Raw genomic sequence first — 25,267 nt, forward strand, 5'->3', positions numbered from 1 at the left:
GTGTCAAAACAAGTTGGACAATTTTTTAAAGCGAGGTATTTTTACATTTTTTGGTAGAGTTGAGAGGATTGATACAGCCTTCACATTTACCTGCTAAATATTGAGCCGCCAGCAGCTGGCTAGTACAGCTTAGGATAAAGATTTAAAACAGGGGAGACCGCTAGTCTGTCTAAAAGTAATCAAATCTGCCCACTATCACTGCTACAGTTCCATAATTAACATTTTAATGCATTAGTTGAATCCATACAAAAACCAAAGTCTATCAACAACACACAGTAGTTTTACAGAGGGAATCTTTCCTGGGAGGTTTCTGTCCTTGCTGTATGGTTTCCAGGCAACCTGCAGCAGCTTCAGGGTCCCTCTTATCTAATCTTTATGCTAAGCTAAGATCTGCTGTTATTTAGTTGTCATGTTTAAGATAGGTATCAGAATTATCTCCCAACGCGAGATATTCTTTCTTTATAGCCACGCGTTTACCTCGAAAAACAGATGTGTTGTAAGCATAACTGTTCACATGCTCGCTATTACACGCGTGTTTTATGCAAGTTACTGGCGTATTCCACTAGAGGGCGCACCACAAAACTCAGACCTTATACAACTTCAAAAGTATAACGTAGCCACACTAAGATAGCACCAACAAAAAACAAGATCCCAGCGCCAGTATGATCTACACAAGGCCCTTAAATGAACAACATTATGGCAATGGCAAAGATCTGCGCCCACACCCCCCCTAGTGGGCATGTGTGTATTGCGGCTTGGGGACACAAAGCATGGATTTCTGAAGATTGTGCAGAACTGCTGCAACAACTGGACAAAACAGTCGTGAGACAGAGATGATTCATATGCATAAACAATCTCTGGCCTTGATGTAGCAAAATAATTTTGTGGGTCAAATAATTTATTTAATGGCGACAAATACGCAGCATAACGACCCGTGGAACTAAACCACTTGAGAATATTCCAGTAGGTTGGTGAAGATTCGTTTTGAGGTTAATTCAGGCCATTTTGAATATAACAAAATACTGTAGATCCATATCGAGTTATTCTTCAAATCTGCAGACCAATGTGAAGCAATCAATGTGTAACGCTGATCACGTATTTAAAACCATTTTCATTTATTTAACATTAATTCATTCTGTTCACAGATCAATAATGATATATCAGAATGTGCCACACATGCACAGTGCCGGGCAGAAGAAGTCAGTTCCAGCTCAGTACATTCAGATAGTTAATACTTGGTATTGGCTCTATCATAGAGTCACGATGGTTCTCCTCTGTGAGCCGCTGCTCATTAACGTGGCTCCTCTTTGAATTTGGCTCCTGCCTCGGAGAACATGCGCAGTGCAGCGCTGCCTCCAGTCAGCGGAGCAGCTGTCCAGGGTTTGGAATTCCAACATGGCAGAGGCAGTGGTCAGTCTTCCCCTCACCAACTGGGAAATGCTTTCCGATGGCGAGCAGCCGCGTTGAACCCCCAGTGAAGCCCCCAGTCTGCGCCCTCAGCACCGGATCGATGCCGCTGTGAAGCCCGCTCGCCCCCCACCCCCCCTCTCCGCGGTCACCTACACAGGTAAGTGTGGGTCTGCTGTGAGTCAGCGGCGATAACGGGAGCAGGGGACCGGGAGCAGATCCGTGCGCGTAGTGTCTGCGCGCACGGATCTGCAGTGCAGTGCGCGGCCGCTCCGTGCTCGTCATTCCGTGTCAATAATAAGCAGCAGTAACGGGATCGCGTCCCGAGCAGCACGCACACGGCTGGAGAGAGAGAGATAACTTTCCCACAAACGAGAAGTTTCCACCTTTTTTTTTTTTTTTTTTTTGCATGTCAGCCTGAATACAACTTGCAGGCGGTGGGGGGGTTAATAGGCGGCTTGTCATTGCGGCTCTTAGTGGGACAACTGCTGGCAAGTAATCTATTTTAAAAAGTAAAGGCAGGAGGAGGAGGAGGTGGAGGAGGAGGAGGAGGAGGGGGTGCATCACGCTGGTTTAGCCTCTTCCTCTAATGGGCGGCATGAAGAATGTGTGTTTTATGTCATCCAGTCCCCTCGCATGCTTCCTATTCTCCTGTTTCAACCGGCGCTCAGAAGTGACAGGCTCCAGCCGCGGCTGCAGTGTGCCTCCTCCTCGCGTCCACAGAAACCAAACAACAATCCACTTCAGGCTCTCCCATGTTCCGCTCGTCCCTCGGTCTCGCATTGTTCCAAATTACACGGCCCACCTAAATGAATAGGATCCGAGGAGAGAACACGCAGGGGACCGTGCGTTTTTTAATGTTGTGAAATCTGATAGCTGCAGGAAAGAAGAAGGAGAAGAAGAAGAGGAAGAAAGGAGAAGAAAGGAGGAGAAGTGCCTGTAATGAGAAGCAACCTTTGGAATTCCTCCTCGTAAAAATCCGATTCTGCTGTTTTTCCCCCTCTCTTGTCTTTAGGCTTGAAGACATGATCACTAGCACCAGTATTTATGGTATGTTGATTTTTGTTATTATCTTCACTGTTGTTATGATTTCATATTTGCCATGTCTAGGGGCGAAAAAGAGGCTGTTGTTGCAGTTATGCATTTTTTGTTTCTTTGTGCATGCATGCTTCATCTTCAAAAGTTTATTTAATCCAGGTTATAACATGTTCATGACACTAGTCCAGCGACGTGGACTCATTATGGGATTAATTCTATATCGTGAGGATCATAGGATCATTTAGGTTCAATGTGCCGTGTGATAGTTCAATATTTCAGTTGGTTGGTTTTCTTGCTGGTTTTCTTTCTCTTTATTATTGCACTGCTTTCATATTTTTGCATGCAAAACTTTTCAAACGTGATATTTTGTCCAATGCACTATTTGAATATACCCAGAGGGGCTGCTAATTTTAATTTGGAGATTAAATCTTAAACTAACTTGTTTTAAACATTTTCCGGTGTAGAATCTGTTCATCTTGAAAAAAATCCCAAAAAAAACAGCTAAATGTAAAAATATTTATAGATGATATTATCATAACTGCTTGGAAAATGTCATGAATGTTAAGATTTATGACAACGTTGCAATTCAGGATCTCTGGAAAATAAAAGTTAATTTTGAATTAAATTATTAGCTAATGTGAAAATACTGCTATTTACATAAAAACTAAATAGAAAGTCACTGTCTGACTAGAAATTTATCTGTTTTATCACAAATTTACTATAGATTGTGATTGATAATTATAAATTTGATAGACAATTGGAAAGTAAATAATACAAAAAACGACAACACCTGGATTAGAACAATGCTATAACATTACGAGACTGCCAAACCCCTTCTGCATTTGATTTGTAAAACGCACACTTGCAAACTTATTTTAAGTTTAATTTACAAAGTTGCCATGTTCCTTTCTTTTTATTTACTTGTCACAATCTGTAGCAACTTGCCGGCGAAACTTTGAACTAATTTGCTCCCAAATTGGTTCAAAGGCAGTGTCAGAAATAGCTGTTACTCATGTTCTAGTGGAAATGCTTTGTGACAAGCCAGTAAATGGATCTGAGCGTGGCCACAGAAGTCAGCAGAAGTAACAAGTTGTGCGCTGTCTCTCTTTTTTTTTTGGTTGCAAACACTTTGTCCCAAGTTAACCTTTCCCCACCTCCGTCGAACAATTTACTTAATTGTGTTCGCACATTTCATTTGCATGTTTTGCTCTGAGAGGAAATTAACATCATCAGCAGCGAGCTGAAGTATGTTTTTACTCCTCTTCAAAAATAACAGCATTGCAGCATCTGTCACTCAGCGGGAGAAAAAAAGTGTACATTACTACCACATTCATTATGCCTGAGTGTTTGGTTGTAATGTGTTTTTTTGTGAAGTGGGTTTTAAATTTGTTGGTTAGAGTTTCATGTTATTTCATATTTAGACCCCCACCCCTTCCGACCCCCCCACCACCATGCATGTGTGATGTGATTTTATTATTGATTTGAGCTGCAAAGATATGGACACTGAGCAGGAGGGAAAATTGTTTATTTAATAGATCTTTAAATTTAAATCTGTATTGGCAGTTTGCATACACTCTAAATCTATAATACCTTGCATGTGTAGACTCTTCAAATGTATGATTTCATTTTAGTTTCTGGAGGATTTAATTGCGAACTTCTAAGAAAATCACAGATTCATGAATTGTCGCTTTGCCGTGCACAAGCCTAATCTTTGCGGAAGTTGGAGTTTGAACATGCAGTGGAAGAGCAGATGTATCTTTTAAATCACAACGCATCTGCACAGAACAAACAAATAATAATCTTCTTGCAATTAGAAAAACCCTTTTCTCATAGATTTAATCATAAGTGTCCTAATTATTAAGTACCTGAGGATATTAATCAGTTCAAGCCCCTGGAAAGGTTGGTGTGTGTGTGTGTGTATGTGTGAGCTCCTGCAGTGTGTGAGGTGGTGCTCGCAGGTCCTTACTTAACCCCAGACACCTCTGCTGTGCATGAAAGAAGCTTGACAGCTCTGTTAATTTCTGATAGGGCGGCACTTATGATCGCAATCTAAACTGTTGCTTGTCATGAATCTCTGTGCTGCAATTCAATGACAGATACTGACCCTCCGGTCTTTATCATCCTCTTCACACAGTGATACACACGTGCACACCAAGAGATGGTGAATGAAACAACAAGAAGTTGGGTGAATTATATCACAGTGACACCAGGAGAGATATATAGAATTATACATTTTTACTCGTGTTGTGTTGCGAAGGAATTGCTTGCAGATGAGGGCCAAATGGTCTTTGCAGCTTCCAGAATGTTTTGATTTAAAACAATATATTTTCTTAAGTAATTAAGAATTATCTAAATAATCTTTATTGCTGCTTTAGAAGCTCACATTTATTTTTTTGTGCGCCACATAATCTATTTAATTTTCCAGATTTTTCTCCTATAATTAACATAACACATACTCCTGATTCATTGTTAGGGGATTGAATCAAAAACAATCTCTGTCTTATTGCTATTATTAGTCCGTGTGAAGTGATGTAGCGGCTCTAAATGTTCTGTGCACGTCTGAAGTGCATGTGTTACACTACTAGTGATGACTTAAATTGACAGCACGACTTAAACCATAGGGGAAGTGGTGCACGGCCGCACTGACACGTTATACATGTCCGCTAATGATGACAATTAAAGGCAGCTCCTGGATGCCTCGAGCTGCCTCCGTGTGGATACACCCCCTGGGATGTCTGCAGGAGCTGCTGTAAATTGATGAAATGTTCATCTTAACAGAGGGATCTATTTGTCATTAACTACAAGAAAATCCCACTCAGCCTCCTGACTACAGAGATCAGTGGAGGATTGTCATCTTTAAGCAAATATGTTAAGTGGTGTCTTTTCATATGAAGAGCGAGGGGAGTCCCCGGTGGAGTCAGACTCCATGAAGAAGAAGAAAAAGAAAAAAGAAAAGCACAAAATTTCTTCTTCTAAGTATTCAACATGTTTCACCCTCCTCCTCTCCTCCCCTCTCGTTCTCTCCCTTTCTCCGTCTGTCTCCCTCCCTTGTATCCACATCGCTGTCGTTTCCCTCATGGCAACTCGCTGTGTTATCTTTGTGTGTTTCTCTCTCTCCGCGCTGACAATCCTTGCAGTGATCTAAGTTGGACTGCATTAGAAAGTGGAGGCAGCTGTCTGTTGCTATACTGAGGGACGTGTTTGCTCTACTGCAAAGATGAAGGACCACGAATCCTTGACATCCTCCCTTTTCTCTCCCCTCCTCCTCTTCCCACCATCTCATTTAGACACAGCGACTGTCTGCTCAGACTTGTTTTTTTCCTCTGAGTGACAGCATATGGCATAGACATTTTCTAAAATACATGTGGCTACCATTGGCTGCTCGTACTTACCCTTCATATGTCTCCTAGCTACAGGTCTTTTTTACCTCTAATTCAGACAAAATACAGTTTAATCAAGGTGAGCAGATTCTAGTGGATAAAGCAGCATGAGCTATAACTTGTTTTATCGTCACATACATAATGTATATTTTAAAGGACTATGTGAATACATATATGGTGAATGTGTGTGTGTGTCTGTGTGCACATCCTATGTCTGTGTCTGCCTGCCTTTTTGTCTTTGTGCTTTTTTTTTCGGAACCACTTTTATGGAGGACGCAATCCCTCTTTCTCTCTAATTCTTTTTTTTCTTTAAAAAAAAGTAACTAATCACTCCCATATACATGCTGTGATGTTATTATGATCCATACCATATTGCATGAAGCGCTTATAGGACCTCAGGGTCACTAAATGACAGATTATAATAGAAACACTGTCGTAAGTCATGTTGTAGGGCTGCTTTATTCAGGCCATGTGTGCCAGGCAGGCATATTATTAATACAGAGTACACAGCATTTGTTGCCTTAAACTCCTTGTCCTCCTCATTTCCTCACATGGAAACAGAGGCTTTGTTTCATCTCCTTCACTTGAAGTGTGTCTGCACTCATAAGGAGACAAGGCAGCGTCGTGCCTGTTGGGGATTGGCCAGAATAGACAATCCCCAGGTGTGCGAAACTAGGTTTAGCACTAAGGCTTTTAATCTGGACTTGTAGGAGATTCATGTGCATTCATAGATTTGCCTCTGTAATTATCATACCCCCAGTGGCAGCCAAAGAGATGTTTGCCTAAATCACTGATGTCCTCATTACACTGTTTACATTTTAATTAGACATGCACATTTCTTCTTTCTATTTCTTTAGTGGCCACAATAATTGGAGGTTTTTCTTTCTAGGTGGGGTGTTGCCTGGTTGTTTTGCTGTATCTTGCAAAAATTGATAATTGTCCACAGTTCATTTCTTCTTAATGTTGCCTCCTTACATCCGTACATCTCCAAGAAATGATCTATATGCTGTATTCTGTAGGTAAGAATATAATCAGTAGGATCTGAGTCGAGCAGTAAACAACTCTCGACAAAAGCTTGAACATATTTGTCCAAGACAAATACAAACAAGGCTAATGTTTCCATATATTTGAATTACAGCAGCAAACATATCTCCAGCTCAAGGACCCTGATTAAGAAAATCCACAATTGCATGACTTTTGAAAATCGCTGGCACTTTGAGCCGTCATTGTTCGCCTGAGTGCTGTTGCTTATCATTGAATAACCTTGGTGAGGAGAGGTGTTTTCTTCTGTCCTTCTTCCAAGGTGTTTTTTTATTATTGCCTTGCTGTTGGTGACTTTTGTATTGTGGGAGAGCAGCGATCCTTTCACTGGAGGATAAGAGAAAACTGTATTTGCTCTATTGAAATTCCCCCTGTGTTCTCGCAAAACACTGTCTGACTAATCTGGTAATCGAGGCCGCCATTTTAGCTGGACTGAAAAACCAGTGCAACTGGAGAACCTTGAAGTACTTTTTTTTTCTTCACCGCACCGCATTTGTCTGTTTCATCGGTAATTCTAAGGCCTGCAAGTTTGAAATATTTACTTTTATTAAAAGCAAATCCTCAAAGTTGTCTTGATATCATGCTCTGTGAATCGATATAACCTCTTAAATATTATACAAAAGGGTTTGGATATTACTGCTGCGATAAAACCTCTAATACTATTGATAGAAATAACATTTTTCTCACATAATAGTTGACCACAGCTATTTTATGTTGCCATTGTTGTAATGGCGGAATAATAGTGTTAGAATTAATGTATTAAAATACATGCTTAAATTAACTTTGATATTCATATTCAGGAGCGTGCGTGGATTTGCTTTGAATATAAAAGTTCATCTTTTCACTGTTTTGAATCCTCTCATTCATCACACCCCATGCTAATTGCCTCAAATTGATATTTGAGACAATTAACTAAAGCGATAATCAGACGAGATGTGAGCTACCCTTGTTTTTTTTTTGTGTGTGTGTTTTATTTCCCCGCTAAGTTCTCAGCGATTCATTCATCCTCGGGAGGCGACGGGTGGCTGACAGGTTGGCATGGTGCCAGGTACTGGCAGAGGGGGCGGGGGGGCTTGAGTGCCAGGACGGAGAGAGGATGGGTTGAGGTCTCGCCTGATGGTGTGGAGAGAGGGGGGGGGGGGTGAGAATGACCAGAGGGGGGCAAAGGAGGAGAGGAGGGGGGGTTGTAGAGGGGTAAGTACCTGCTGCCATGGAGGTTCAAGGTGTCAGGCTGCGGCGAAGCGCTGGGTGTCTGCGGTGACACGGCAACGTGACCACGGCAGCCGGTGAAGAAGTGAGACAGGAGGGCTCTGTTCCCGGGGACAGATAATGATGCTGTGTATTTCTTTACTGATTAAGTTGTATGGTGTTGTGTTAGTCAGCTGCATAAACCACAAACTAGAGGGTCACACAAATAGCGCGTACCTCCGCCAAGGCCCTTTATGAAACCATATTTACATTCACTCTAATTTACTCTTTAATTTCTCTCTAATAAATCAAAGGAATGATGGAAAAATGACCTCACAATGTTAAAGAAAGTGAAACAAAATCCTGCATCTGCCCCCTGATCCTAATCCTCACCTAAATGTTTCTTCCTGGACCCATATCACAGTTTTGTAGTAATTGATTCAGCAGTTTTCTGCATAATCCTGCTAAATAACAGACAAACAAACAAACTCAGACTCAATCACCCTGACGGAGGTAAGAACCGCTGTTTGCTTCGTGGTGGGTGTTAGGAGGTGGAAGTGAACCTGCGACTGAGAAGCTGCTCTCAGCAATTGGCGTGTGCAGAAATAATTAAACATGAAACAGTGAGAAAAAATGTCTCTTTTAAACACAACACATGTAGGTAATTTGATTTCATAAATTTGTATAAATAGTCTTAGTGAATAGTCGTGTTTGGCCTGTGGCCTATCTGACAGTCGCTCTTAGAGTCTACATGGAATTAGGGGAAATTTAAATGTTAAAAAATATATGCGAAAGAAAAAAGGAGCACTCAAGAGTTCAGCATCATCACAGAGCGTTATGAGGGCTGACACTTCTTTTGTGTTCATTATCAGGAATTCACCTTGGGGAGTCGTGTTGACTTTGCATGGTTCTGAAATAGCTCTGAGAGTGGACTGCCCCACGCTCGCAGTGTCGGGGGAGGCAAGGTGGAAATGCCAAATGAAGATTTCACACAGTTTTGACTCGCACTTGAGCAAAGGAAATTAAGCCGTTTCTGTGTTTGTGTTACGTTTGATGTTACAACAAACAAACGTTCAAAATGTCTGACTGCAGTCTGCAGTAGCATTGCATCTGCATTGTTCCTGTCCAGTTTGAAGTTTTTACCAATTTCCACTGATGTGTCCAACTTGATTTGCTCACAGATCATTTTCTTTCACAGATCACTTTTATATTTTCAGTCTAACGTTCTGCCGACTTAAAGTAAAATGGGTTAATAGGCCTGCACACAGTTTATAACACACTTTCTATACGGTGCAGAACAATAGCAGATTCATTTACTCGGAGCGTGATGTTTCTGCAGCCCAAACCCTGACTGCACCGCCTCTCCCACATCTTTAAATGGATCCCATGAGTCTTCGGCTCTGTTGTTTCCATAATTCATTTCAAAACTTCCATGCGGCATGGAGAGGCTAGAGGGGTGAAAAATAATTTTGTGTCTGAAAAAATTGATGTAGAGCAAAGTCACTGCCTTATGCAAAGTGTGCCATGCCTTGGGAGCATGTGAGCTGGCGTACTGTTGGAGGAGTGTGGGCCTGGGCTAAGGATGGACAGCGTGTGTGTGTGTGTGTGTGTGTGTGTGTGTGTGTGTGTGTGTGTGCCTGTGTTCCTGCCTCTGTGTCTCCATGTTCCTGTCAGTCTGTCAATAGGCCTAATGTGGCTCCCAAGAGGTACCTGGGGGAGACCCATCTAGCACCCAGTCAGCCTCTGCTGGCGGCCAAGCAGTGACAACGGTTTCCCACAGAGAGAGGAAGTGTCATAGTATGTATGTAAACTAGTGACAGATGACTGGAGACATGTGGCCTGTAGACACTGGGCCTGAAACTAAAAGCAGATTTGCCTGTTCGCCTTCTTTTCTTTCATCCCACTTGAGACTTCAGAGAGTGAGCATCAGGCTCCGTAACAGCTCGGAATACATTGACAACAAGTCAAAGATGTGAATAAAAAGGATGCAAATCATTTGGCATGAAAAGACACGGGCTATGCGCAAAGGTTTTGTTTGCCTTTGAAAGGCGGCAGCAAAGGAGTTCGGAGTTTTTGAGTGTGCAGAGCTTCAGGCAGCTTTTCTAGGCCACAGGTCATGTGGGTCAGTGTTACACTCCCCGCAGCCTCACTTCAACCTTCGGTCTGGAAATAGAACATGCAACGTCACCCAGCCAGGAGGGAGGTAGATTCCAGACCTCAGTGGCCACGGGCTGCACATGTGGAATCTGCTCATGTAGTTGACCCCAAGTGTTTGAAACTCAGAACGCTCCCAGTAGGGTATTGTTTTTTCATGCATACCCAAATGAGCAAGGCTTTTTACGAATTGCCTTACACAAAGTGGACCACTATACTTAGACTGTACTGTCGGCCGTTCACAATTCAACAAGGGAGCTCGGAGTAGCCGGAGGCAGATTTGTTAACAGTATGCACATAACCTGTAAGAGAAGCAAAAAACTGTGCAGTAGGTTTTCTTACATTTTTCAGCAAGCAGGATATTTGCCTACTTTACTCTTTTAAGTATTCATTGTAATAGATGGAGAACTGGCACACGTATTGTAGTCATTTAACCACTGTACAGTAAAGAGGCAATGTTTTCTTAAGAATTTCAATCAATGTCGGAACCTCTGCTATTAGATTTATATCGTTTTTGTGTATCCATATAAAATCCCTTAATATTTCCCAATATTAAAACTAAAAATTATAGTTTGTATGAAGCCCCCATTGGTTTGGGTAAATTTGGACAATTTAAAAAAACATATTTGTAGGTATTCAAATATCATAAAATGGGAATTGTTTCTTCTAGTAGCCGTTTTTGTACTCAAGAGTACATACAATATATACACTATAAAACTGAGTCGGAATGGGTTTGCAGAGAGAAAAGGCAAAGGGAAAATAAGAACAATATTTTATGGTGATATCACTTGGAAATAATTATAAGTAGCCAATAACTTGATAGGTTGCAATAGTGCTAAATGCAAATGAATATTGAAAGACATGATATTGTCAGATTTAGATTTTACCATGCAGCTCCACTGAAGAAACCCGGTTTTGCTGTTTGTTTACTATTTTGATTCTATCTTCGATGTTTATTTATGAACTCTGTTTGCATTTTCCATTCTTTTGGTTTTCCTGCAAATGCAAATGCTGAGGTACATTTCAGAACAACACAGGCAGAAAGCAGACATTTGTTTCTTAAACACCAAGCAGTAAAATAAACACTGATCCAGCAGTGCTTCGGTAGCATGACTTGCATAAAAGAGTGGAAATACAGTACGAATGCAGCAACACGTGAGCATCAGTTGTTCTATCACCTGGATCCTGTTTCCTAGCGGCGACCGTTTGAGCGAGGGGCTGCGTGTCCGAGTGACGCCTCGCGCTCCTGCTTTCTGTCCAGGGAAGTAAAATCTATCAGCTGTGATGAGTTCATGCTCCGTCGAATATATCCGTGCCAAACTGCTTATTGTGAGCTCCAATTGTGCTATTGTGCTATTCTCTAGTCCGTGCGGTGCAAAGAGCCAATTCACGTTTGAGCAACGGCTGACCCTGGGTTGTGTATATTGATGAGTGGGATTTGTTTCTTAATAGAATTGTGTCTAATTAATTAGCTTTTAATTGGTTGAACTCTGAACATGCAAATGCAGCACAATGTAGAACAATCATTACTTTAAACTGCGTAAAGGACGACACATTGAGGTCGACACAATGAAAGGTGGGAAATGTTTTGTGTCTGTTTGCTCTGTTAATGGTAATTTATGTTTGGTGGAGAAAAAAAAACTTACCTGAGGAATGGATTTATAAAACCCTGAAGGTGTTAATTTGAACAAAGAGAAGGTAGAAATATTTAGAATTCCTACCTCTCAATTTCTCTTAATCATCCCAATTACTTTGTGCCACATGTACAGATTAACCTTTTTTTGATTTTATTCATTTCATATTCTATAAAGGAAATTATCCAAAAATTATTCTAATGGCAGAGTAATGCTTGCTTTCTGGCCTGTGTGAAAGCAGCTACACTCTCCTCCACCCGCCTCAGTGGTTCACAGTTACTTCCAATACACAGTGAGAGTCCTCATTCATTTCTATCCGTGTTTTTGTACAAATACTGAGACAGTTGCAGTGTTGCTGGGCTACGGCATGTACATGTGTGTATTCTCTAAAAGATGGAGCTATTTATACAGAAGAGGAAGGTTTTTAAGTAATTCCTATTTTTGTATTATTTAGTGTGCTCATGATGATAAAAGCTTTATATCTGTGCAGCACATTAAATTGTATGGAACACCAGCCGCTGCAGAGTTTCCTGCTTTTGATTGGTCAATATAATTATTAGTTGATTTCAAAAAGCTATGTAATTATACTAGTCTTTCAGAGTGTCAGAGTTTTTCTGTACATGGCCTTCACATGTTTATGGAGAACTACAGTGTTACATGGCAGCTTCCTGGAGCTTCCATTGAGATTCAGTGAACATCTTATAAATCATAGACATTCATTAAAATGATACTTTCATGTTTCTAATGTCACCGTCATTTTCTGTTAATCTGCCACAAGTGTTATGTTCTTATATTAAAGTTGGAAATTTACATAATTTAAAGTGGCTGAACAGTATAATGCTCGAAAATATGATCACAGAGTCACATCATCACATAAACAACAATAAACATTTCACAGCTTTACTAACAAAAGAAAATGATTTAATGTTTTCCTGCCGATGCTGTTTTGAAATCAAACCAAAGCATTTTTTTCTGTGAAGGATTTTCTCACAGAAATTACAACACAAGTTAGCACTGTTATTTCAAAGAGATACAAAAATTATTAAAGATGTAAACTGTTGTTTTATACTATATTATCAAATACTTCAATGATCACTAAACGCTGTCAGGAAGAATACATAAATACTTAGTTAGCTTCACTCAAGAGCTCCCAGTGTTTTCATTTTCATTATATCAATATTTGTTTTGTTTAGCACAATATTTGTTATCTTCTACAACCTCATCACAAACACTGGTCTGTGAACAAGTTTTCTATTAGTCACTATTTAATATGACATTTCATCACTTTAAAGCTACTTAAAGAAAAAAAATTAAAATTTAGATTTTTTTTTACACACTTTTCACTGAAATATTGTGCCACACACATAACAATAAGTTGTGTTACATTTCTCTGCATAAATGCTGTGTATCAGCTCCATGTTACTGCACTGGCCACGCCACCTTAGCTCTCAGAAGCCATTGTTTGCCAGTGGGCGAACCAATCTTCCATACAGCTTTTTCCTTGTAAAAGTTCCCCTTTATGGCTTCACTACTTCACTTCAGTAACTTTATTACAGTATAGCTGAGAGATTTCTATTTCATATTGACCTAAGATTGCTTCAGTTGTCTCATTTCACCTTTTGTATGGCCTGTGTTGCAGAAGTGACCTTCTTTGAGACTTGCAGTCGATACCACAGAAGGCTTCAGAATGCTTCAGCGAAAAGCTAGCAGCAGTCACGGACAAACATCCTTTTCTTTTTCACTTTAGTATTTTCAATTAGAGTTCAAGTTAAAACTTTTAGTCACTGAGATGTGTAGGGAGGCCCTCTCTTTGTACAAGCAAGACATATTTATCTATTGATCACAACCAGTGCATTTACATGTATTTCTACATGAAAATGCATGTATATATATAAATGTACAGGATGCTTTTAGTCAAATTCAGATTTTTTTCTCTCCCATTATTTTCAGTAGAAACACCAGATATATGTCTCTTTATTCTTGCTGTGCACACATTTGAACATTAGTGTACAGTAATATTCCATTTTTAGCTATAAGTTATAGTTTAGAGACTTGAAAACGGGGGGTGTTTCATTTAAAAGGAATAATAATAGTTTTTCCTTCATCGTTCGTCGTTCGCCTCATAACCAAAAGGAAACAACCTGTTTCCTTGAATAAAATTGGGGATTACTTTGTGTTTGTTGTTGGAACCCAGAAAGCATAAGGATGTGGTCGATGTCAGCCTTTTTTGGCAAACATGTGATGCTCCAGTCAAGGTGTAATCTGAATATGAACCTAAAATGGCCCATGTGGTAAAATGTGAATATGGCCTTAATAGCAGAAAAACAATTCGGGCCACCTAAGAAACCTTTAGTTGACATGCGCTAATGCGATGGCTTACTTGTGGTCCAGATCTGCCAAACAGGTGGTAAGGGGGGTGGATGACAATTTTTGGTGTGGGCCAAATCTGGGTCAAAACAATTTTGCTATGTGGGAAGTAACACACAAGTCAACAAAATATATAACATAAGCCTTGTCATATTTTTATATTTTAATGATTGTTACATCTTTCAGCAGTTTTTCTGTGAAAGGTTCAAATAAAGCCCCTGGTTGTGTATCCGCCTGTTTGACAAGAAAAAGAAAATGTTTGTCTTGGTTTTCATTTTCATCCTGATCTGTGTCTGGCTGCAGGATCACAGTGTGAACAATGAGGTTCCTTTACAATGTGATTTCCTTCCCGTCTTCGCCAGGTTAACGCAGCTGTAAAGTCTAATGGTTGGACGTGTGGAGTAATCACAGTTGTGACTCGGACCAGTGAACAAGATAATCTGTTAATTTCCAATGGGGCCTGGCCTGTTGGTTTGTAAATCAAGATGACTTGCTCTTGGTGCTGTTGAAGGAAAACATGTTACAAATCCAGAAAATCCTCCTAAAATGTTCACTTCACTTTTTACATTTTTTGACCCCCAACTTTGATTGGGGGTTTTCCTCGAGAGGGGTGCATAACTTTGGGGATTGAAGATGTTAGCGAGGAGCTTCTGGTCAATGAGTCTTCATGTAGCAAGGTCACAATCTGCCTCTTTTCTCTTTTGAAGTGTTTAAGTGATCCCCGGAGAGTCCGAACAGTTAAGTTCATATAAAGTCTCGCAAAAAAACACCGCCTCTCCTGTACTTGAGCGCCATGGTTAAACAAGTTTCACCAAGTTCAACGACTGTGTTCTTTTTACTAACAAGCCATTTGAGTATTCATCAGTATTCTGCGCTGCGGAACACCATGAAGCCCGTCTTCCTATAATTGTCTTAGTTTTGTTCTATGTACAAGTTCTGGTTGTGTGTGGAGCGCTGTTAGTAGTTTAGTATGTGTGTGTATTTAGCTCTACTTAGGGTAGTAATGGAAGATGTAGCCTCGGGGGCCTCTTGGCCTGAAGAGTCATGGTTTAATGAGCATCACTGAGACAGAGAAATGACAGCTCGGAGAATCTCTCAACCTCACGATTTATGGTATTACAGGGAAAAAATGAGAAATGCATGTTCCCCTCTAGCCAATATAGTTTATCATTAGCTCCGACCAAAAACCCACAGGATCTGAGAGTGTCTAGCGGACGCAGCTGAAAATAACATTATGTTGTAAAATTGGAAGTTTTTAGAAAGTGAGCTTAGCAAATGACATATGATGTCATCTTTATTTCTGGTTATAAACAGTTTAGGTCTGGTTGCTCTGCTACACTGAACACTTTGTCTTAGTTTGTAAGTAACACATTTATTATGCTGGGTGCAAATGAGCAACAATCATACATTGATGATTTTGTATTTCTATTTGTGTATGTTTCAAATACACACATACAAGTTTTCCTTTTGTCAACAAATGCCATGAAAAGATCAAAACTAAAAGCGTGTTTATTGGTCCTGACTCATCCTGTTTATTCCTACTGAGGATATAAATCATTAAAAACAGGACTCAAATGTTTTTACTTCATTTTAAGCGCAACAGCTGGCCTCTGTAGTTTTGAACAAACGTTTCCTTCCTGCCAGTTAAAACACATTTTTCACATGTGTCACTGACTCACAATAAACTGCAGTGCATGTCCATTTTTATATGGAAGGAAGGAACAAATCCGCCTCAACGTCTCCACAAGGCTGCTGTGCACTCACCAGTACTTTCTATAATACCAAAACATTTACACAGATACTTTACACAGTCATATGATTTTTACTACAGCAGAGTTGTATTCAGAGTTGTATTAAAAATGGGCATTTATACAGTAAAATTATGAAATGATTTCTGAATGGGAATATTTACAATTCAGATGAATTATTCAGATCATTAAAGGCTGTGTGGCGGCAAATAGTTTTATTCTGTTAAAAACTCTAAAAATAATGTGCTGCTCTGCAAATTAATCTAGTTTTTACTCAGACTGCATGAAGAGTTTGTATGTAATGCAACACAAGAAGAAAAAAAGGAAAGGAGTGGTGACTCCATTGTGGTCATTTTAAAGACAAGGTGGACAGCGGACATGTGTGTATTGGAAACCAGCGATGAAGCTGCACTCACAACTCTCCCTGGTTCATCAGGACACGTGCACAAGGGGTTGGGATCTGAGCAAATAGTATGAACACCTTGAAGTGAAGCAAATAGATTTGTAAAGACAAACATGTGTCCAATGTTTTCAATGACTGTGTCAATACTCTCTGCATATCAAGGTCCAGATGCGTCCAGATATCTGCACTCACCTCACATTCTGCCTCACGAGCTGCAGGACCTACAGTGAGACCTACAGCCAACAGTCGACGAGTATGAACTTACAACATGCCTCGTTGCAGCAAAAACACAAGCACTTCAACTACTGCACAGCCATGTCATGATTCAAATCACTTTATGTCTGCCTGGTTGAGTGTAGGCAATTTACATGCCGAGGCACAACACGGGGTGAGACGAGGTGAGACGCAGCCCTGCAGCGTGAGCCTGTCAGGCTGAACTCAGGGCAAAGTTAACCCTAAGACAAGACATATTTGCAACACACATTTGTAGATCTCAGGCAACAAAAGTCAGAGGCACAAAGGCAGACAATAGAGAGGCGCGCACGAGGTGGAAATGAAAAACAATTTTTTTTTTCCAGCTCTGGAAGTGATATACAGTTTTCACTCATAACAAAAGGGGCTCTTGTTATTTTTTTATATGAGTGCATGTCACAAATATTGTTACATTTACAGATTCGTGCACACGTTAACATACACACTTAAAGATACTTCCACAAACTCTCAAATATACAGACATATTCACATATAAAGACTCAGATGTAGTTTAATAGCTCTCCATACAAATTTGCAATTAATTTTCTGTTTTTTAAATTTATAAATGACTGCATCGGAAGAGAAGATCAAATCATAACCTCCTTTGTTATCGAGGCTGTCAGACCACATTCTTTTGCTAATTCTTTATCTAATAGTTTTACATATTTATCCTTTCTGGGTCACTGTCAAAGAACATCAATTCATGTACTTATCTTCTCAAGGTATTTCAGCTATGACACGTTTTCACTAACAGATGGTAGATGCAGGAGATACACAGCATGAACATACGCAAATGTTTATTCAGCTTTTTTCACCAGTTTCATCTGAAATATTCTGCTACAGGAAAAGTTGTTTATTATTCTCAGATAGTTTAAGTTTGAGTAAACTAAATGATTTGGACTGACACTCATTGTAGTTTCTGTCATGGTGCTTGACTGTCAGGTTAACTACAATAGACATATTAGTGTTTGTTTATAGTCATTTTCTTCCACCTTTTATATTGGGATTGCTGTAGTATCCTCTGCACTTATGTGATAGTGTGGAGACTTGTAGTAGTGCGTTTCCTTGGTTGGTCAGACTGTAATGAATGGGCAGTAGCCCTGGAAAAGACAGTGACTGAGGGAGGCATATCTTTTCTAAATGAGGGGTTAAATGGCACCCTGCCATCTAAAGATTGGAATTACTGCCACATGAAGCTCTAAATTGAGTTTAAATAGTCTTAACTTGATCTGTGAGATGAATGGGACTCGGTAGCAGCGCTGATTACAATTCCACATTGCATTCGAATGTTTTGCTCCACCCCTACTTAGAATATCTGCGGTGGATTTGAATATGAATATGAGCTTGTTTTTATTTATAAACGTAATTAACGTCTGCCTGCAATATTTGCACGCTTGTCAAGTAGAGCGGTCCTTGTGTGCGGAATAAAAGCAAAAGCTCCCATAATTATGTTTACGTCCCGAGATGAAAATCCCAGGGTTGTAATGATCAGTAATTATAAATACTTTTCAGCATGTCTACGGCCTCAGCTGGGACTATTGTGTGGAGTGAAGTGCAGAGTTTGTGCGGCTTAATTATGACATTGTACATGACTAAATGCACCAGGCTGCTTCGGCTCAGGCAAAACACTTCCAGTGCATAATCACGCTCAAGTCTGACTTTAAAGAGCTCATTACAGTTAGTTTTTTAAAGAGTGGCTTATTAAACACAGTTACCTAATAGGCATCTTTGGTGGTGCAAATTGGTAAAAATGGTAATGAGTCTGATTAGGCCACGTTTCAATTACGACAGCTTTCACTTCCCTCCCCCTCTCTCCCCCGGCCCTCCCACCTTCCCCTCCCCCAACCCCCCCCCCCCCCCCTCCCAAAAACAGAGGAAAGAGAAGTCCAGCTCTGTATGCTTGGGAATCCTCCTGGAAGGCATTTTGCTCTCTCGCTTTCTCTTTCTCCATCTCTCACTTTCTCTCTTATACACACACACACACACACACACACATACACAGAAAAAGGGAAAGAAAACCGCTCTGCCACCTCTGTGCTTCCTTTCAGCAGCACAGTAATGAATAGAGAATTGTGCAAGCGGCGGTCCAATTTACTCGCTGGGAAATTGGATGGACAGAGTGGAGGCCCACTCTTGTTTGCTTAAAAACGGCCGAGGCTACCAGATTAATAGTTCCCCAAAAAGGTCAGCATCTCTGTTTCATCGATGATGATCACTGAACCAGAAATTAAACACCACAGTGCAGCGTAACACCCTGGCATCATATGCCAGATACATTTCAGCTCAACCTGATGGTCTGTTTGTCTTTAATGACTGAGAGATGTTTTAGCATTTAACATACATTGCCAGTATCATAATCAATTATAGTGACGATACAGGTTTTTTGTGCTGGACAGATATGTGTTGTCTCAGATTAATACATTCAAAGAGGAATCATTCAGATCTGACCTTTAAGACAAACATGTAATCGATACAACAAAATAAATGCATGCACTTTTGACAAAACATTAATTTGTTTTATTTGATGATCATCTTAAATTTACCATCATGGATTATTCAGACCTGTGAATGGACAAACGGACACAGGACTCATTTGTTGTTGGCTGATGAGAGGCATTTGAGCTCGAGCCCCAAGGCTATCTGAAAACATTCCATTAGAAGAATGCGCTTTAATTCCACCATTTCACAGAAAGTTATGAATGTTGTATTTAAATTTCGATGCACGTAAAACCAAATTACAGGATCACTATGCTATTGGGTTGTGTGTCTTTGTTCATATTGGTGCATTTGTGTCTGTTCATGTTTTATTACACTATGGATATCAATATCAGAATTGGCTTAACAAGATAAAGAATCCTACAAAATTAATCATATTATGGAAGTGGATGGCTCAGACTGTACTGTACCATAGCATGTGAAAAGAAAATAGTGTATTGACCAACACCATAAAATGTGTACACCATATATTTATCGGTAAAACTATTCACGAAATATATATTTGTTTTTAGATACATCTACTATCCATACCAACATCTTCATTCAAACCACATAAATGTGATTCTTATTCAATACGGTTTCCTTTATACCCATTCGGAGAAATCTGGTTAATGCACTGAATCATTTTAACAAAACCTAACAACACAAATTGTGCTGACTTGTATCATTGTATGTATCGATCTGTATGAACAGAATTGCTTATTAGAGTATTTCTATATTGACAGCATGTCTTCTCCGGTTGTTTAGCAGCGAGCTTTATGTCGACAATCATCTTGAATGTCCTCCTTTCTGTGAAATACCTGGTGCTCAGATCTCAAGTACACTTTGCAAGCAGCACTTCTTTGATTGTCTATCAAGTGGCGGAGAGGATTAACAGTAATACAAGAATCTCACTCAATAAGCTGTGTGCAATTTTGTTATTGAAAAAAAATGTGCTTTGTGTGTTAATGAACACGACTCAGTGATTTTTTATAGAAACCATTATCCTGATACTTGGCCCGAGTTGTCAGGAAATGCTGTGAATGCCTAACATTGTTTTGGCAGAGATTTCACTACTAGCTGCTGCAGTTGTGAAGAATTATTTTGACTCTGGAATAATGAGGTGAAATGTTCAATTGAGATGTTTGAGATTTGTAAAAAATATATTTTAATGAATAAATTTGCACTTTAAACTTCTACTGTTGCATTGCACATACATACAAACCTACAAATAACAGCTGACCTTGTCAATGTAGAGTGTTACTCAATGAGAGTTAATTATAGTTTTCTAGACAATGTCAACTGCTACATTTTCTTTAGTTTATTTTTCATGTGTACACCTTCACCAAGGTCCAACAGTCACATGGAGCATAACATATCGCTAGATTTTCATTTGGATCTGCATCAAATAACACACATTCATAAACATCAATCCCCTAAATATCCCTTGTTTTTAATCAAGATCCACTTTTTTTTTTTTATGTAGAAAAATTCCTGGATCTTGCCCTAGATCTGGTCCGCACCAAAACATGTCCTGGTTATCTGTTAACTACTTATGGAGTAATCTTAAAAGCTTAAACAATTTGCTTTGGAACTTTTCAAATTTATTCCCAATTTCTTTGTCATAAATGCGATTATCATATTTGTTACATACAGTTTGATGAACCTGTCTGTTCCAGCACAGTTTGGCCACTATATTTGTCTGCCCTGGCTATTTGCCTCACATTTTCTTTTTTCTTAATCATTAGCTTGGAGGGCTGACAACCATGTGAGCCATAGCATGGATCTCTTTGACTAAAACCTTGTAAATTAACACAATTAGTGCAGCATCATCCTGCTAATTAGCTCCTGGTGTCTAGTGTGGCTGGTGGGCAAGTAGCTGGGAGGGATTCGGAAGGGAATCTGCTCTGCCTCTGGACAGTCGCTGTTTTTTTCTTTCCTTTGCCTAAATCCTTTGATATGGACTGAACCCACTCAAGTATGAAGTATAGCAGTGCAGCGCCTGCTCATAGTGAAGCCAAGGACCATTGTAAGACCCGGAGACGGCTTGGTTAAATTCTCTTTCACATTATCTTGAAGCTTTTGCTGAGATTAGTGTTGATTTAAGATTTGCGAGGCTCTGTGCACTATCTCTGATTGTTTTGAGCCATAATCTCTCTAATAGTCCACATTCTTTGGGGATATATACATCCACTGATAATCCCAAACAGAGTAAAACATGACAGCGTGTGTTAAAAAAAACTTTTATTCGCAGATTGACTTTGGGGTTTAACATGATTATTTATGTCATTCAAACCCTTATAAAGAGGCTGCAGAGAAAAGACAAGTGAAGCATGTTTTTTATTTTTTTCCTCTCCTCCCTCACTCTGTGGACGAGGAAGCAGCAGGCAGACTGGATGTGGATGTAATTCATGCTGGGCTGAGGGGTTTGTGTGATGAAAGCAACGGAGCGCTGCCAAGGAAGATTGCTTTGCTGCTCTCCTCCAAGCAGATTTGAAACTGTCTCAGAATGCCTCAGATGAGAGTTGGATTATAGACTGACCTGCAATGTCTGTGTCATTCGCCTCTGTGTTGGGTGGATTATACCGCACTAACCAGGTGTTCCCACATCTCATCACATCTGTACACTGACTGTGATGCGTGTTCTATCAGTGCTGTCTGTTTGTCCTATGGCAAACATTTGGACTGGTTCTCCTGAAAATCTAAATACTGTATATTATCAAATTTTTCTTTGTAATTTACCACCTGATCTTAAAGCAATTACAAAAAAAAACATGAGGTTTTTATATAGCACTACTTACTGTATTACTACAGAGCATTTTAACACATCAGGATATTGTTTTTTGGATGATTATGAGCCATGATTTGATGCATACGTTGACATATTTCTCCCTTATGTGGAATATCTAGGTCTAAAGATGCAGTGGACCCCAGAGCACACACAATGGGCAGAGCAACACTTTGACATCTCATCCACTACCCGCTCACCAGCACACAAAGTAGAGGCCTACCGGGGGCACTTACAGCGAACGTACCAGTATGCGTGGGCAAACGATGACATCTCTGCACTGACTGCCTCCAATCTACTCAAGAAATATGCAGAGAAGTACTCTGGGATCCTAGAGGGCCCAAATGAAAGAGCCCTGCTGTGCTCCTACTCCGATAGCACCACCGGACTCATGAATGGACGGAAGTCAGAGAATGAGTCCTGGCAGGAGGGGATTTACCCAATGAACTGTGCTCCAGATGTTATATCTGTGAGCAAAGCTGGAATGACAGCTGCCCTACCCCCTACAGATGTGTCGGCTAGCATAGGCAGCTCCCCGGGGGTGGCCAGCAGCTTGTCTGAGCCTGGCTATTCCAGCAGTAACTGTGGGAGCCACACAGCCACTACTCTCCACTCGGGCCTCCCCTCTCAGGAATATACCGCCAGCTACAACGGCTCCTACCTACACTCTAGCTACAGTGGCCAGAATACCCCAGCCCTCCCCTCCCCACACCCGTCCCCTTTGCACAGCGCTGGGCTCTTACAACCCCCGCCCCCACCTCCTCCCCCTACCTTAGTGCCGAGCTACAGCGCCGGGTCTCCAAACCTTCCCAACTACAATTATCCTCCAACAGGGTATCCTTCCCAGACTTCTGTTGGCCCTGGTTATAGCCCTGGGGGAGCACCGCCTCCTTCTGCTTATCTGCCGTCCGGTATTGCAGCTCCAACCCCAATCCCTCCCTCCACACTGCCGGGCTACACCTACCAGTCCCATAATCATACGCCGATTGCACCAACACCTTTGAATGGCAGCACATCCAACTCATTAAAACGAAAAGCTTTCTACATGAGTGGACATGGAGATATGGACTCCAGCTATGGTAATTTCAACTACAACCAACAGCGCTCTTCACAGAGCCCAATGTACAGACTAACGGACAATGGTGTGTCAGACTCAAACAGGGGCAATGGCTTTGAGAGAACTGCTGAGGCTTCATCTTTAGCTTTCAAGTCAACCAAGCAGCCAATGTCCTCTGATCAACAAAGGAAATTTATCATGCACCCTGGCAGAGCACTAACTCCTCCATCCTATGGATCAACCAAAAGCTCTGTGGGTGACCTCAGAACTGGAGAGCCCTACAGCAAGTTTGGATCTCCCATCATGAGTGAGCAAACTGAAGAGCACAGATTGCACCTCTCTCACTCACTAACAGGGCCAGACATCGGTACGGCTACCTCGTCCATCCACGCTGCAGAGGAGCAACTGAAGAACAGTGATTCAAACCTGGTGGAGATGGTTACCTCGGAAATCCTTCAGCACGGCCCTCCGGTGGACTGGAGTGACATTGCAGGTCTGGATATGGTCAAAGCAGCCATCAAAGAGGAGATACTATGGCCCATTTTAAGGCCAGATATGTTTAGTGGACTTGCCACATTACCTCGGAGCCTCTTCTTATTTGGACCTCAAGGAACGGGTAGAACGCTGCTGGCCCGCTGCATGGCTAGCCAGCTAGGGGCTGCCTTCCTGCGACTCAGCAGCTCAAGTCTGGTGACCAAGTGGCTGGGCGAAGGAGACAAGATCATCCAGGCTGCGTTCCTGGTGGCCCGGTCCCGCCAGCCGGCTGTGGTGTTCATAAGTGAAGTGGACCTGCTGCTGTCCGCCCAGCTCAGTGAGGAGAGCCCGGTGAATCGCCTCAAGGCTGAGCTCCTCATGCAGCTTGACAGCATTCTGACCTCTGCTGAGGACCATGTCCTCGTGGTGTGCTCCACCAATAAGCCGGAAGAAATCCCAGAGTCCCTTCGGAGGTACTTTACCAAGCGACTGCTTATCCCCTTGCCTGATGGGACAGCGCGACATCAGATAATCAGCCAACTGCTCTCACAGAACAACTACTGTCTTAGTGACAAAGAGATGTCACTACTGGTTCAGAGGACAGAGGGCTTTTCAGGACTGGACGTGGCCCAGCTGTGTCAAGAGGCTGTAGTAGGTCCTCTCCATGGCATTCCTGGTGCTGACCTGTCAAGTATCCATCCCAGTCAGATGAGACTGGTCTCCTACCAAGACTTTGACAATGTGTTCTGCAAATTCCAGCCTAGCATATCACAAAAAGAACTTGACATGTACACTGAGTGGAATAAAATGTTTGGTTGTAGTCAGTGAAGGAGATTCATCAAATACAATTTCTTTAAACACAATAATTAAATACAAATTGAAGTATTTGGCCTTCATTGAACAAGAAAGAAAAACAGTGGCGACATTGACACAGAGTAAAGGGATTGTCAGCAAAAGACATAACACATTTGTAACAATTAATTAAATGCTTTACATGGCTTAAGCCATCTACTCACTAAAACTAAAAAAGACTTGACGAAGATACCCCCCTTTTTGTATATACATATATACATATATATATTCAAATATATATATGTATATAGTAAACTGCTGATCTTGAGATTTAGTTGCTATCAAGTGCCTGAGGTGGTGCTGTTTTTAATTTGTTTTTGTTTCTTTGCTACACAATCTCCATTGGTGACATGTGCTAATATAAAAGCTTTAAAATGACACAAAAAACTTAAAACTTGCTTTTTGTTCCCCATTAGAAACGTGTTCTGCAGGTGTGTCTGTTTTGTGCTCTCTGTGAACAGTTGTGGTTATTTTGAGGTAAACTGAATTCATTGACATCAGTTTCCATTGGGCTTCATCACCTTGCATATATCTTCATGTTTGTGTAAATCATTTGCTTACAATAACATTTACATTCTTATTTGTTTCCTTGCAAATTTACAGTGATGCTTCACTAGCCTCTCCACTATAAATGAAATTACAAAAAAAATATTATTTACAATGTGACTTCAAGTTAAACAATAAATTACTATGTAATTGCTGTTAAAATATTGTTACAGCAGTAATTCACGTGTTTCGCATTAATGTAAATTCTGCAAAAAATTTTCTTTCGATGTGCACGATTTGAAATCTCAGGAAAGTGATATTGATATGTATAGTACCTCATAGGCTTGTGTCGAGGCACTACAAACTACAAGAGCATTTGGCTTGCATTTGAACCTCCTCCAACAAACCATGTAAGGCTATATAATACCTCAAATAGCTTAAAATGACTTCAGAAGGTTCATATGATGAATGTATGAGAGTATTTTCTGGTTTATTTGCAAAACATGATTAAGTAAGTAATTGG

At 40.7% G+C, this 25,267-nt stretch overlaps 1 protein-coding gene across 1 annotated transcript; it reads left to right on the plus strand.

Moving 5' to 3' along the window:
- The first annotated feature begins 2,207 nt into the window (after positions 1-2,207).
- On the plus strand, positions 2,208-24,876 carry fign (fidgetin). Its single transcript, XM_061088868.1, has 2 exons — positions 2,208-2,457; positions 21,998-24,876. Exons 1-2 carry the CDS (start codon positions 2,433-2,435, stop codon positions 24,232-24,234), a joined length of 2,262 nt encoding a protein of 753 aa, XP_060944851.1. The 5' UTR covers positions 2,208-2,432; the 3' UTR covers positions 24,235-24,876.
- The last annotated feature ends 391 nt before the right edge of the window (positions 24,877-25,267 follow it).

The sequence above is a fragment of the Limanda limanda genome, chromosome 16 (assembly GCF_963576545.1).
Source record: "Limanda limanda chromosome 16, fLimLim1.1, whole genome shotgun sequence".
Taxonomy (NCBI): Eukaryota; Metazoa; Chordata; class Actinopteri; order Pleuronectiformes; family Pleuronectidae; genus Limanda; species Limanda limanda.

Coding starts and splice junctions, on each gene's coding strand:
- fign (XM_061088868.1), top strand. CDS start 2,433: ATGATCACTAGCACCAGTATTTATG. Junction 2,458..21,997: donor CACTAGCACCAGTATTTATG/GTATGTTGATTT, acceptor TGGAATATCTAG/GTCTAAAGATGCAGTGGACC.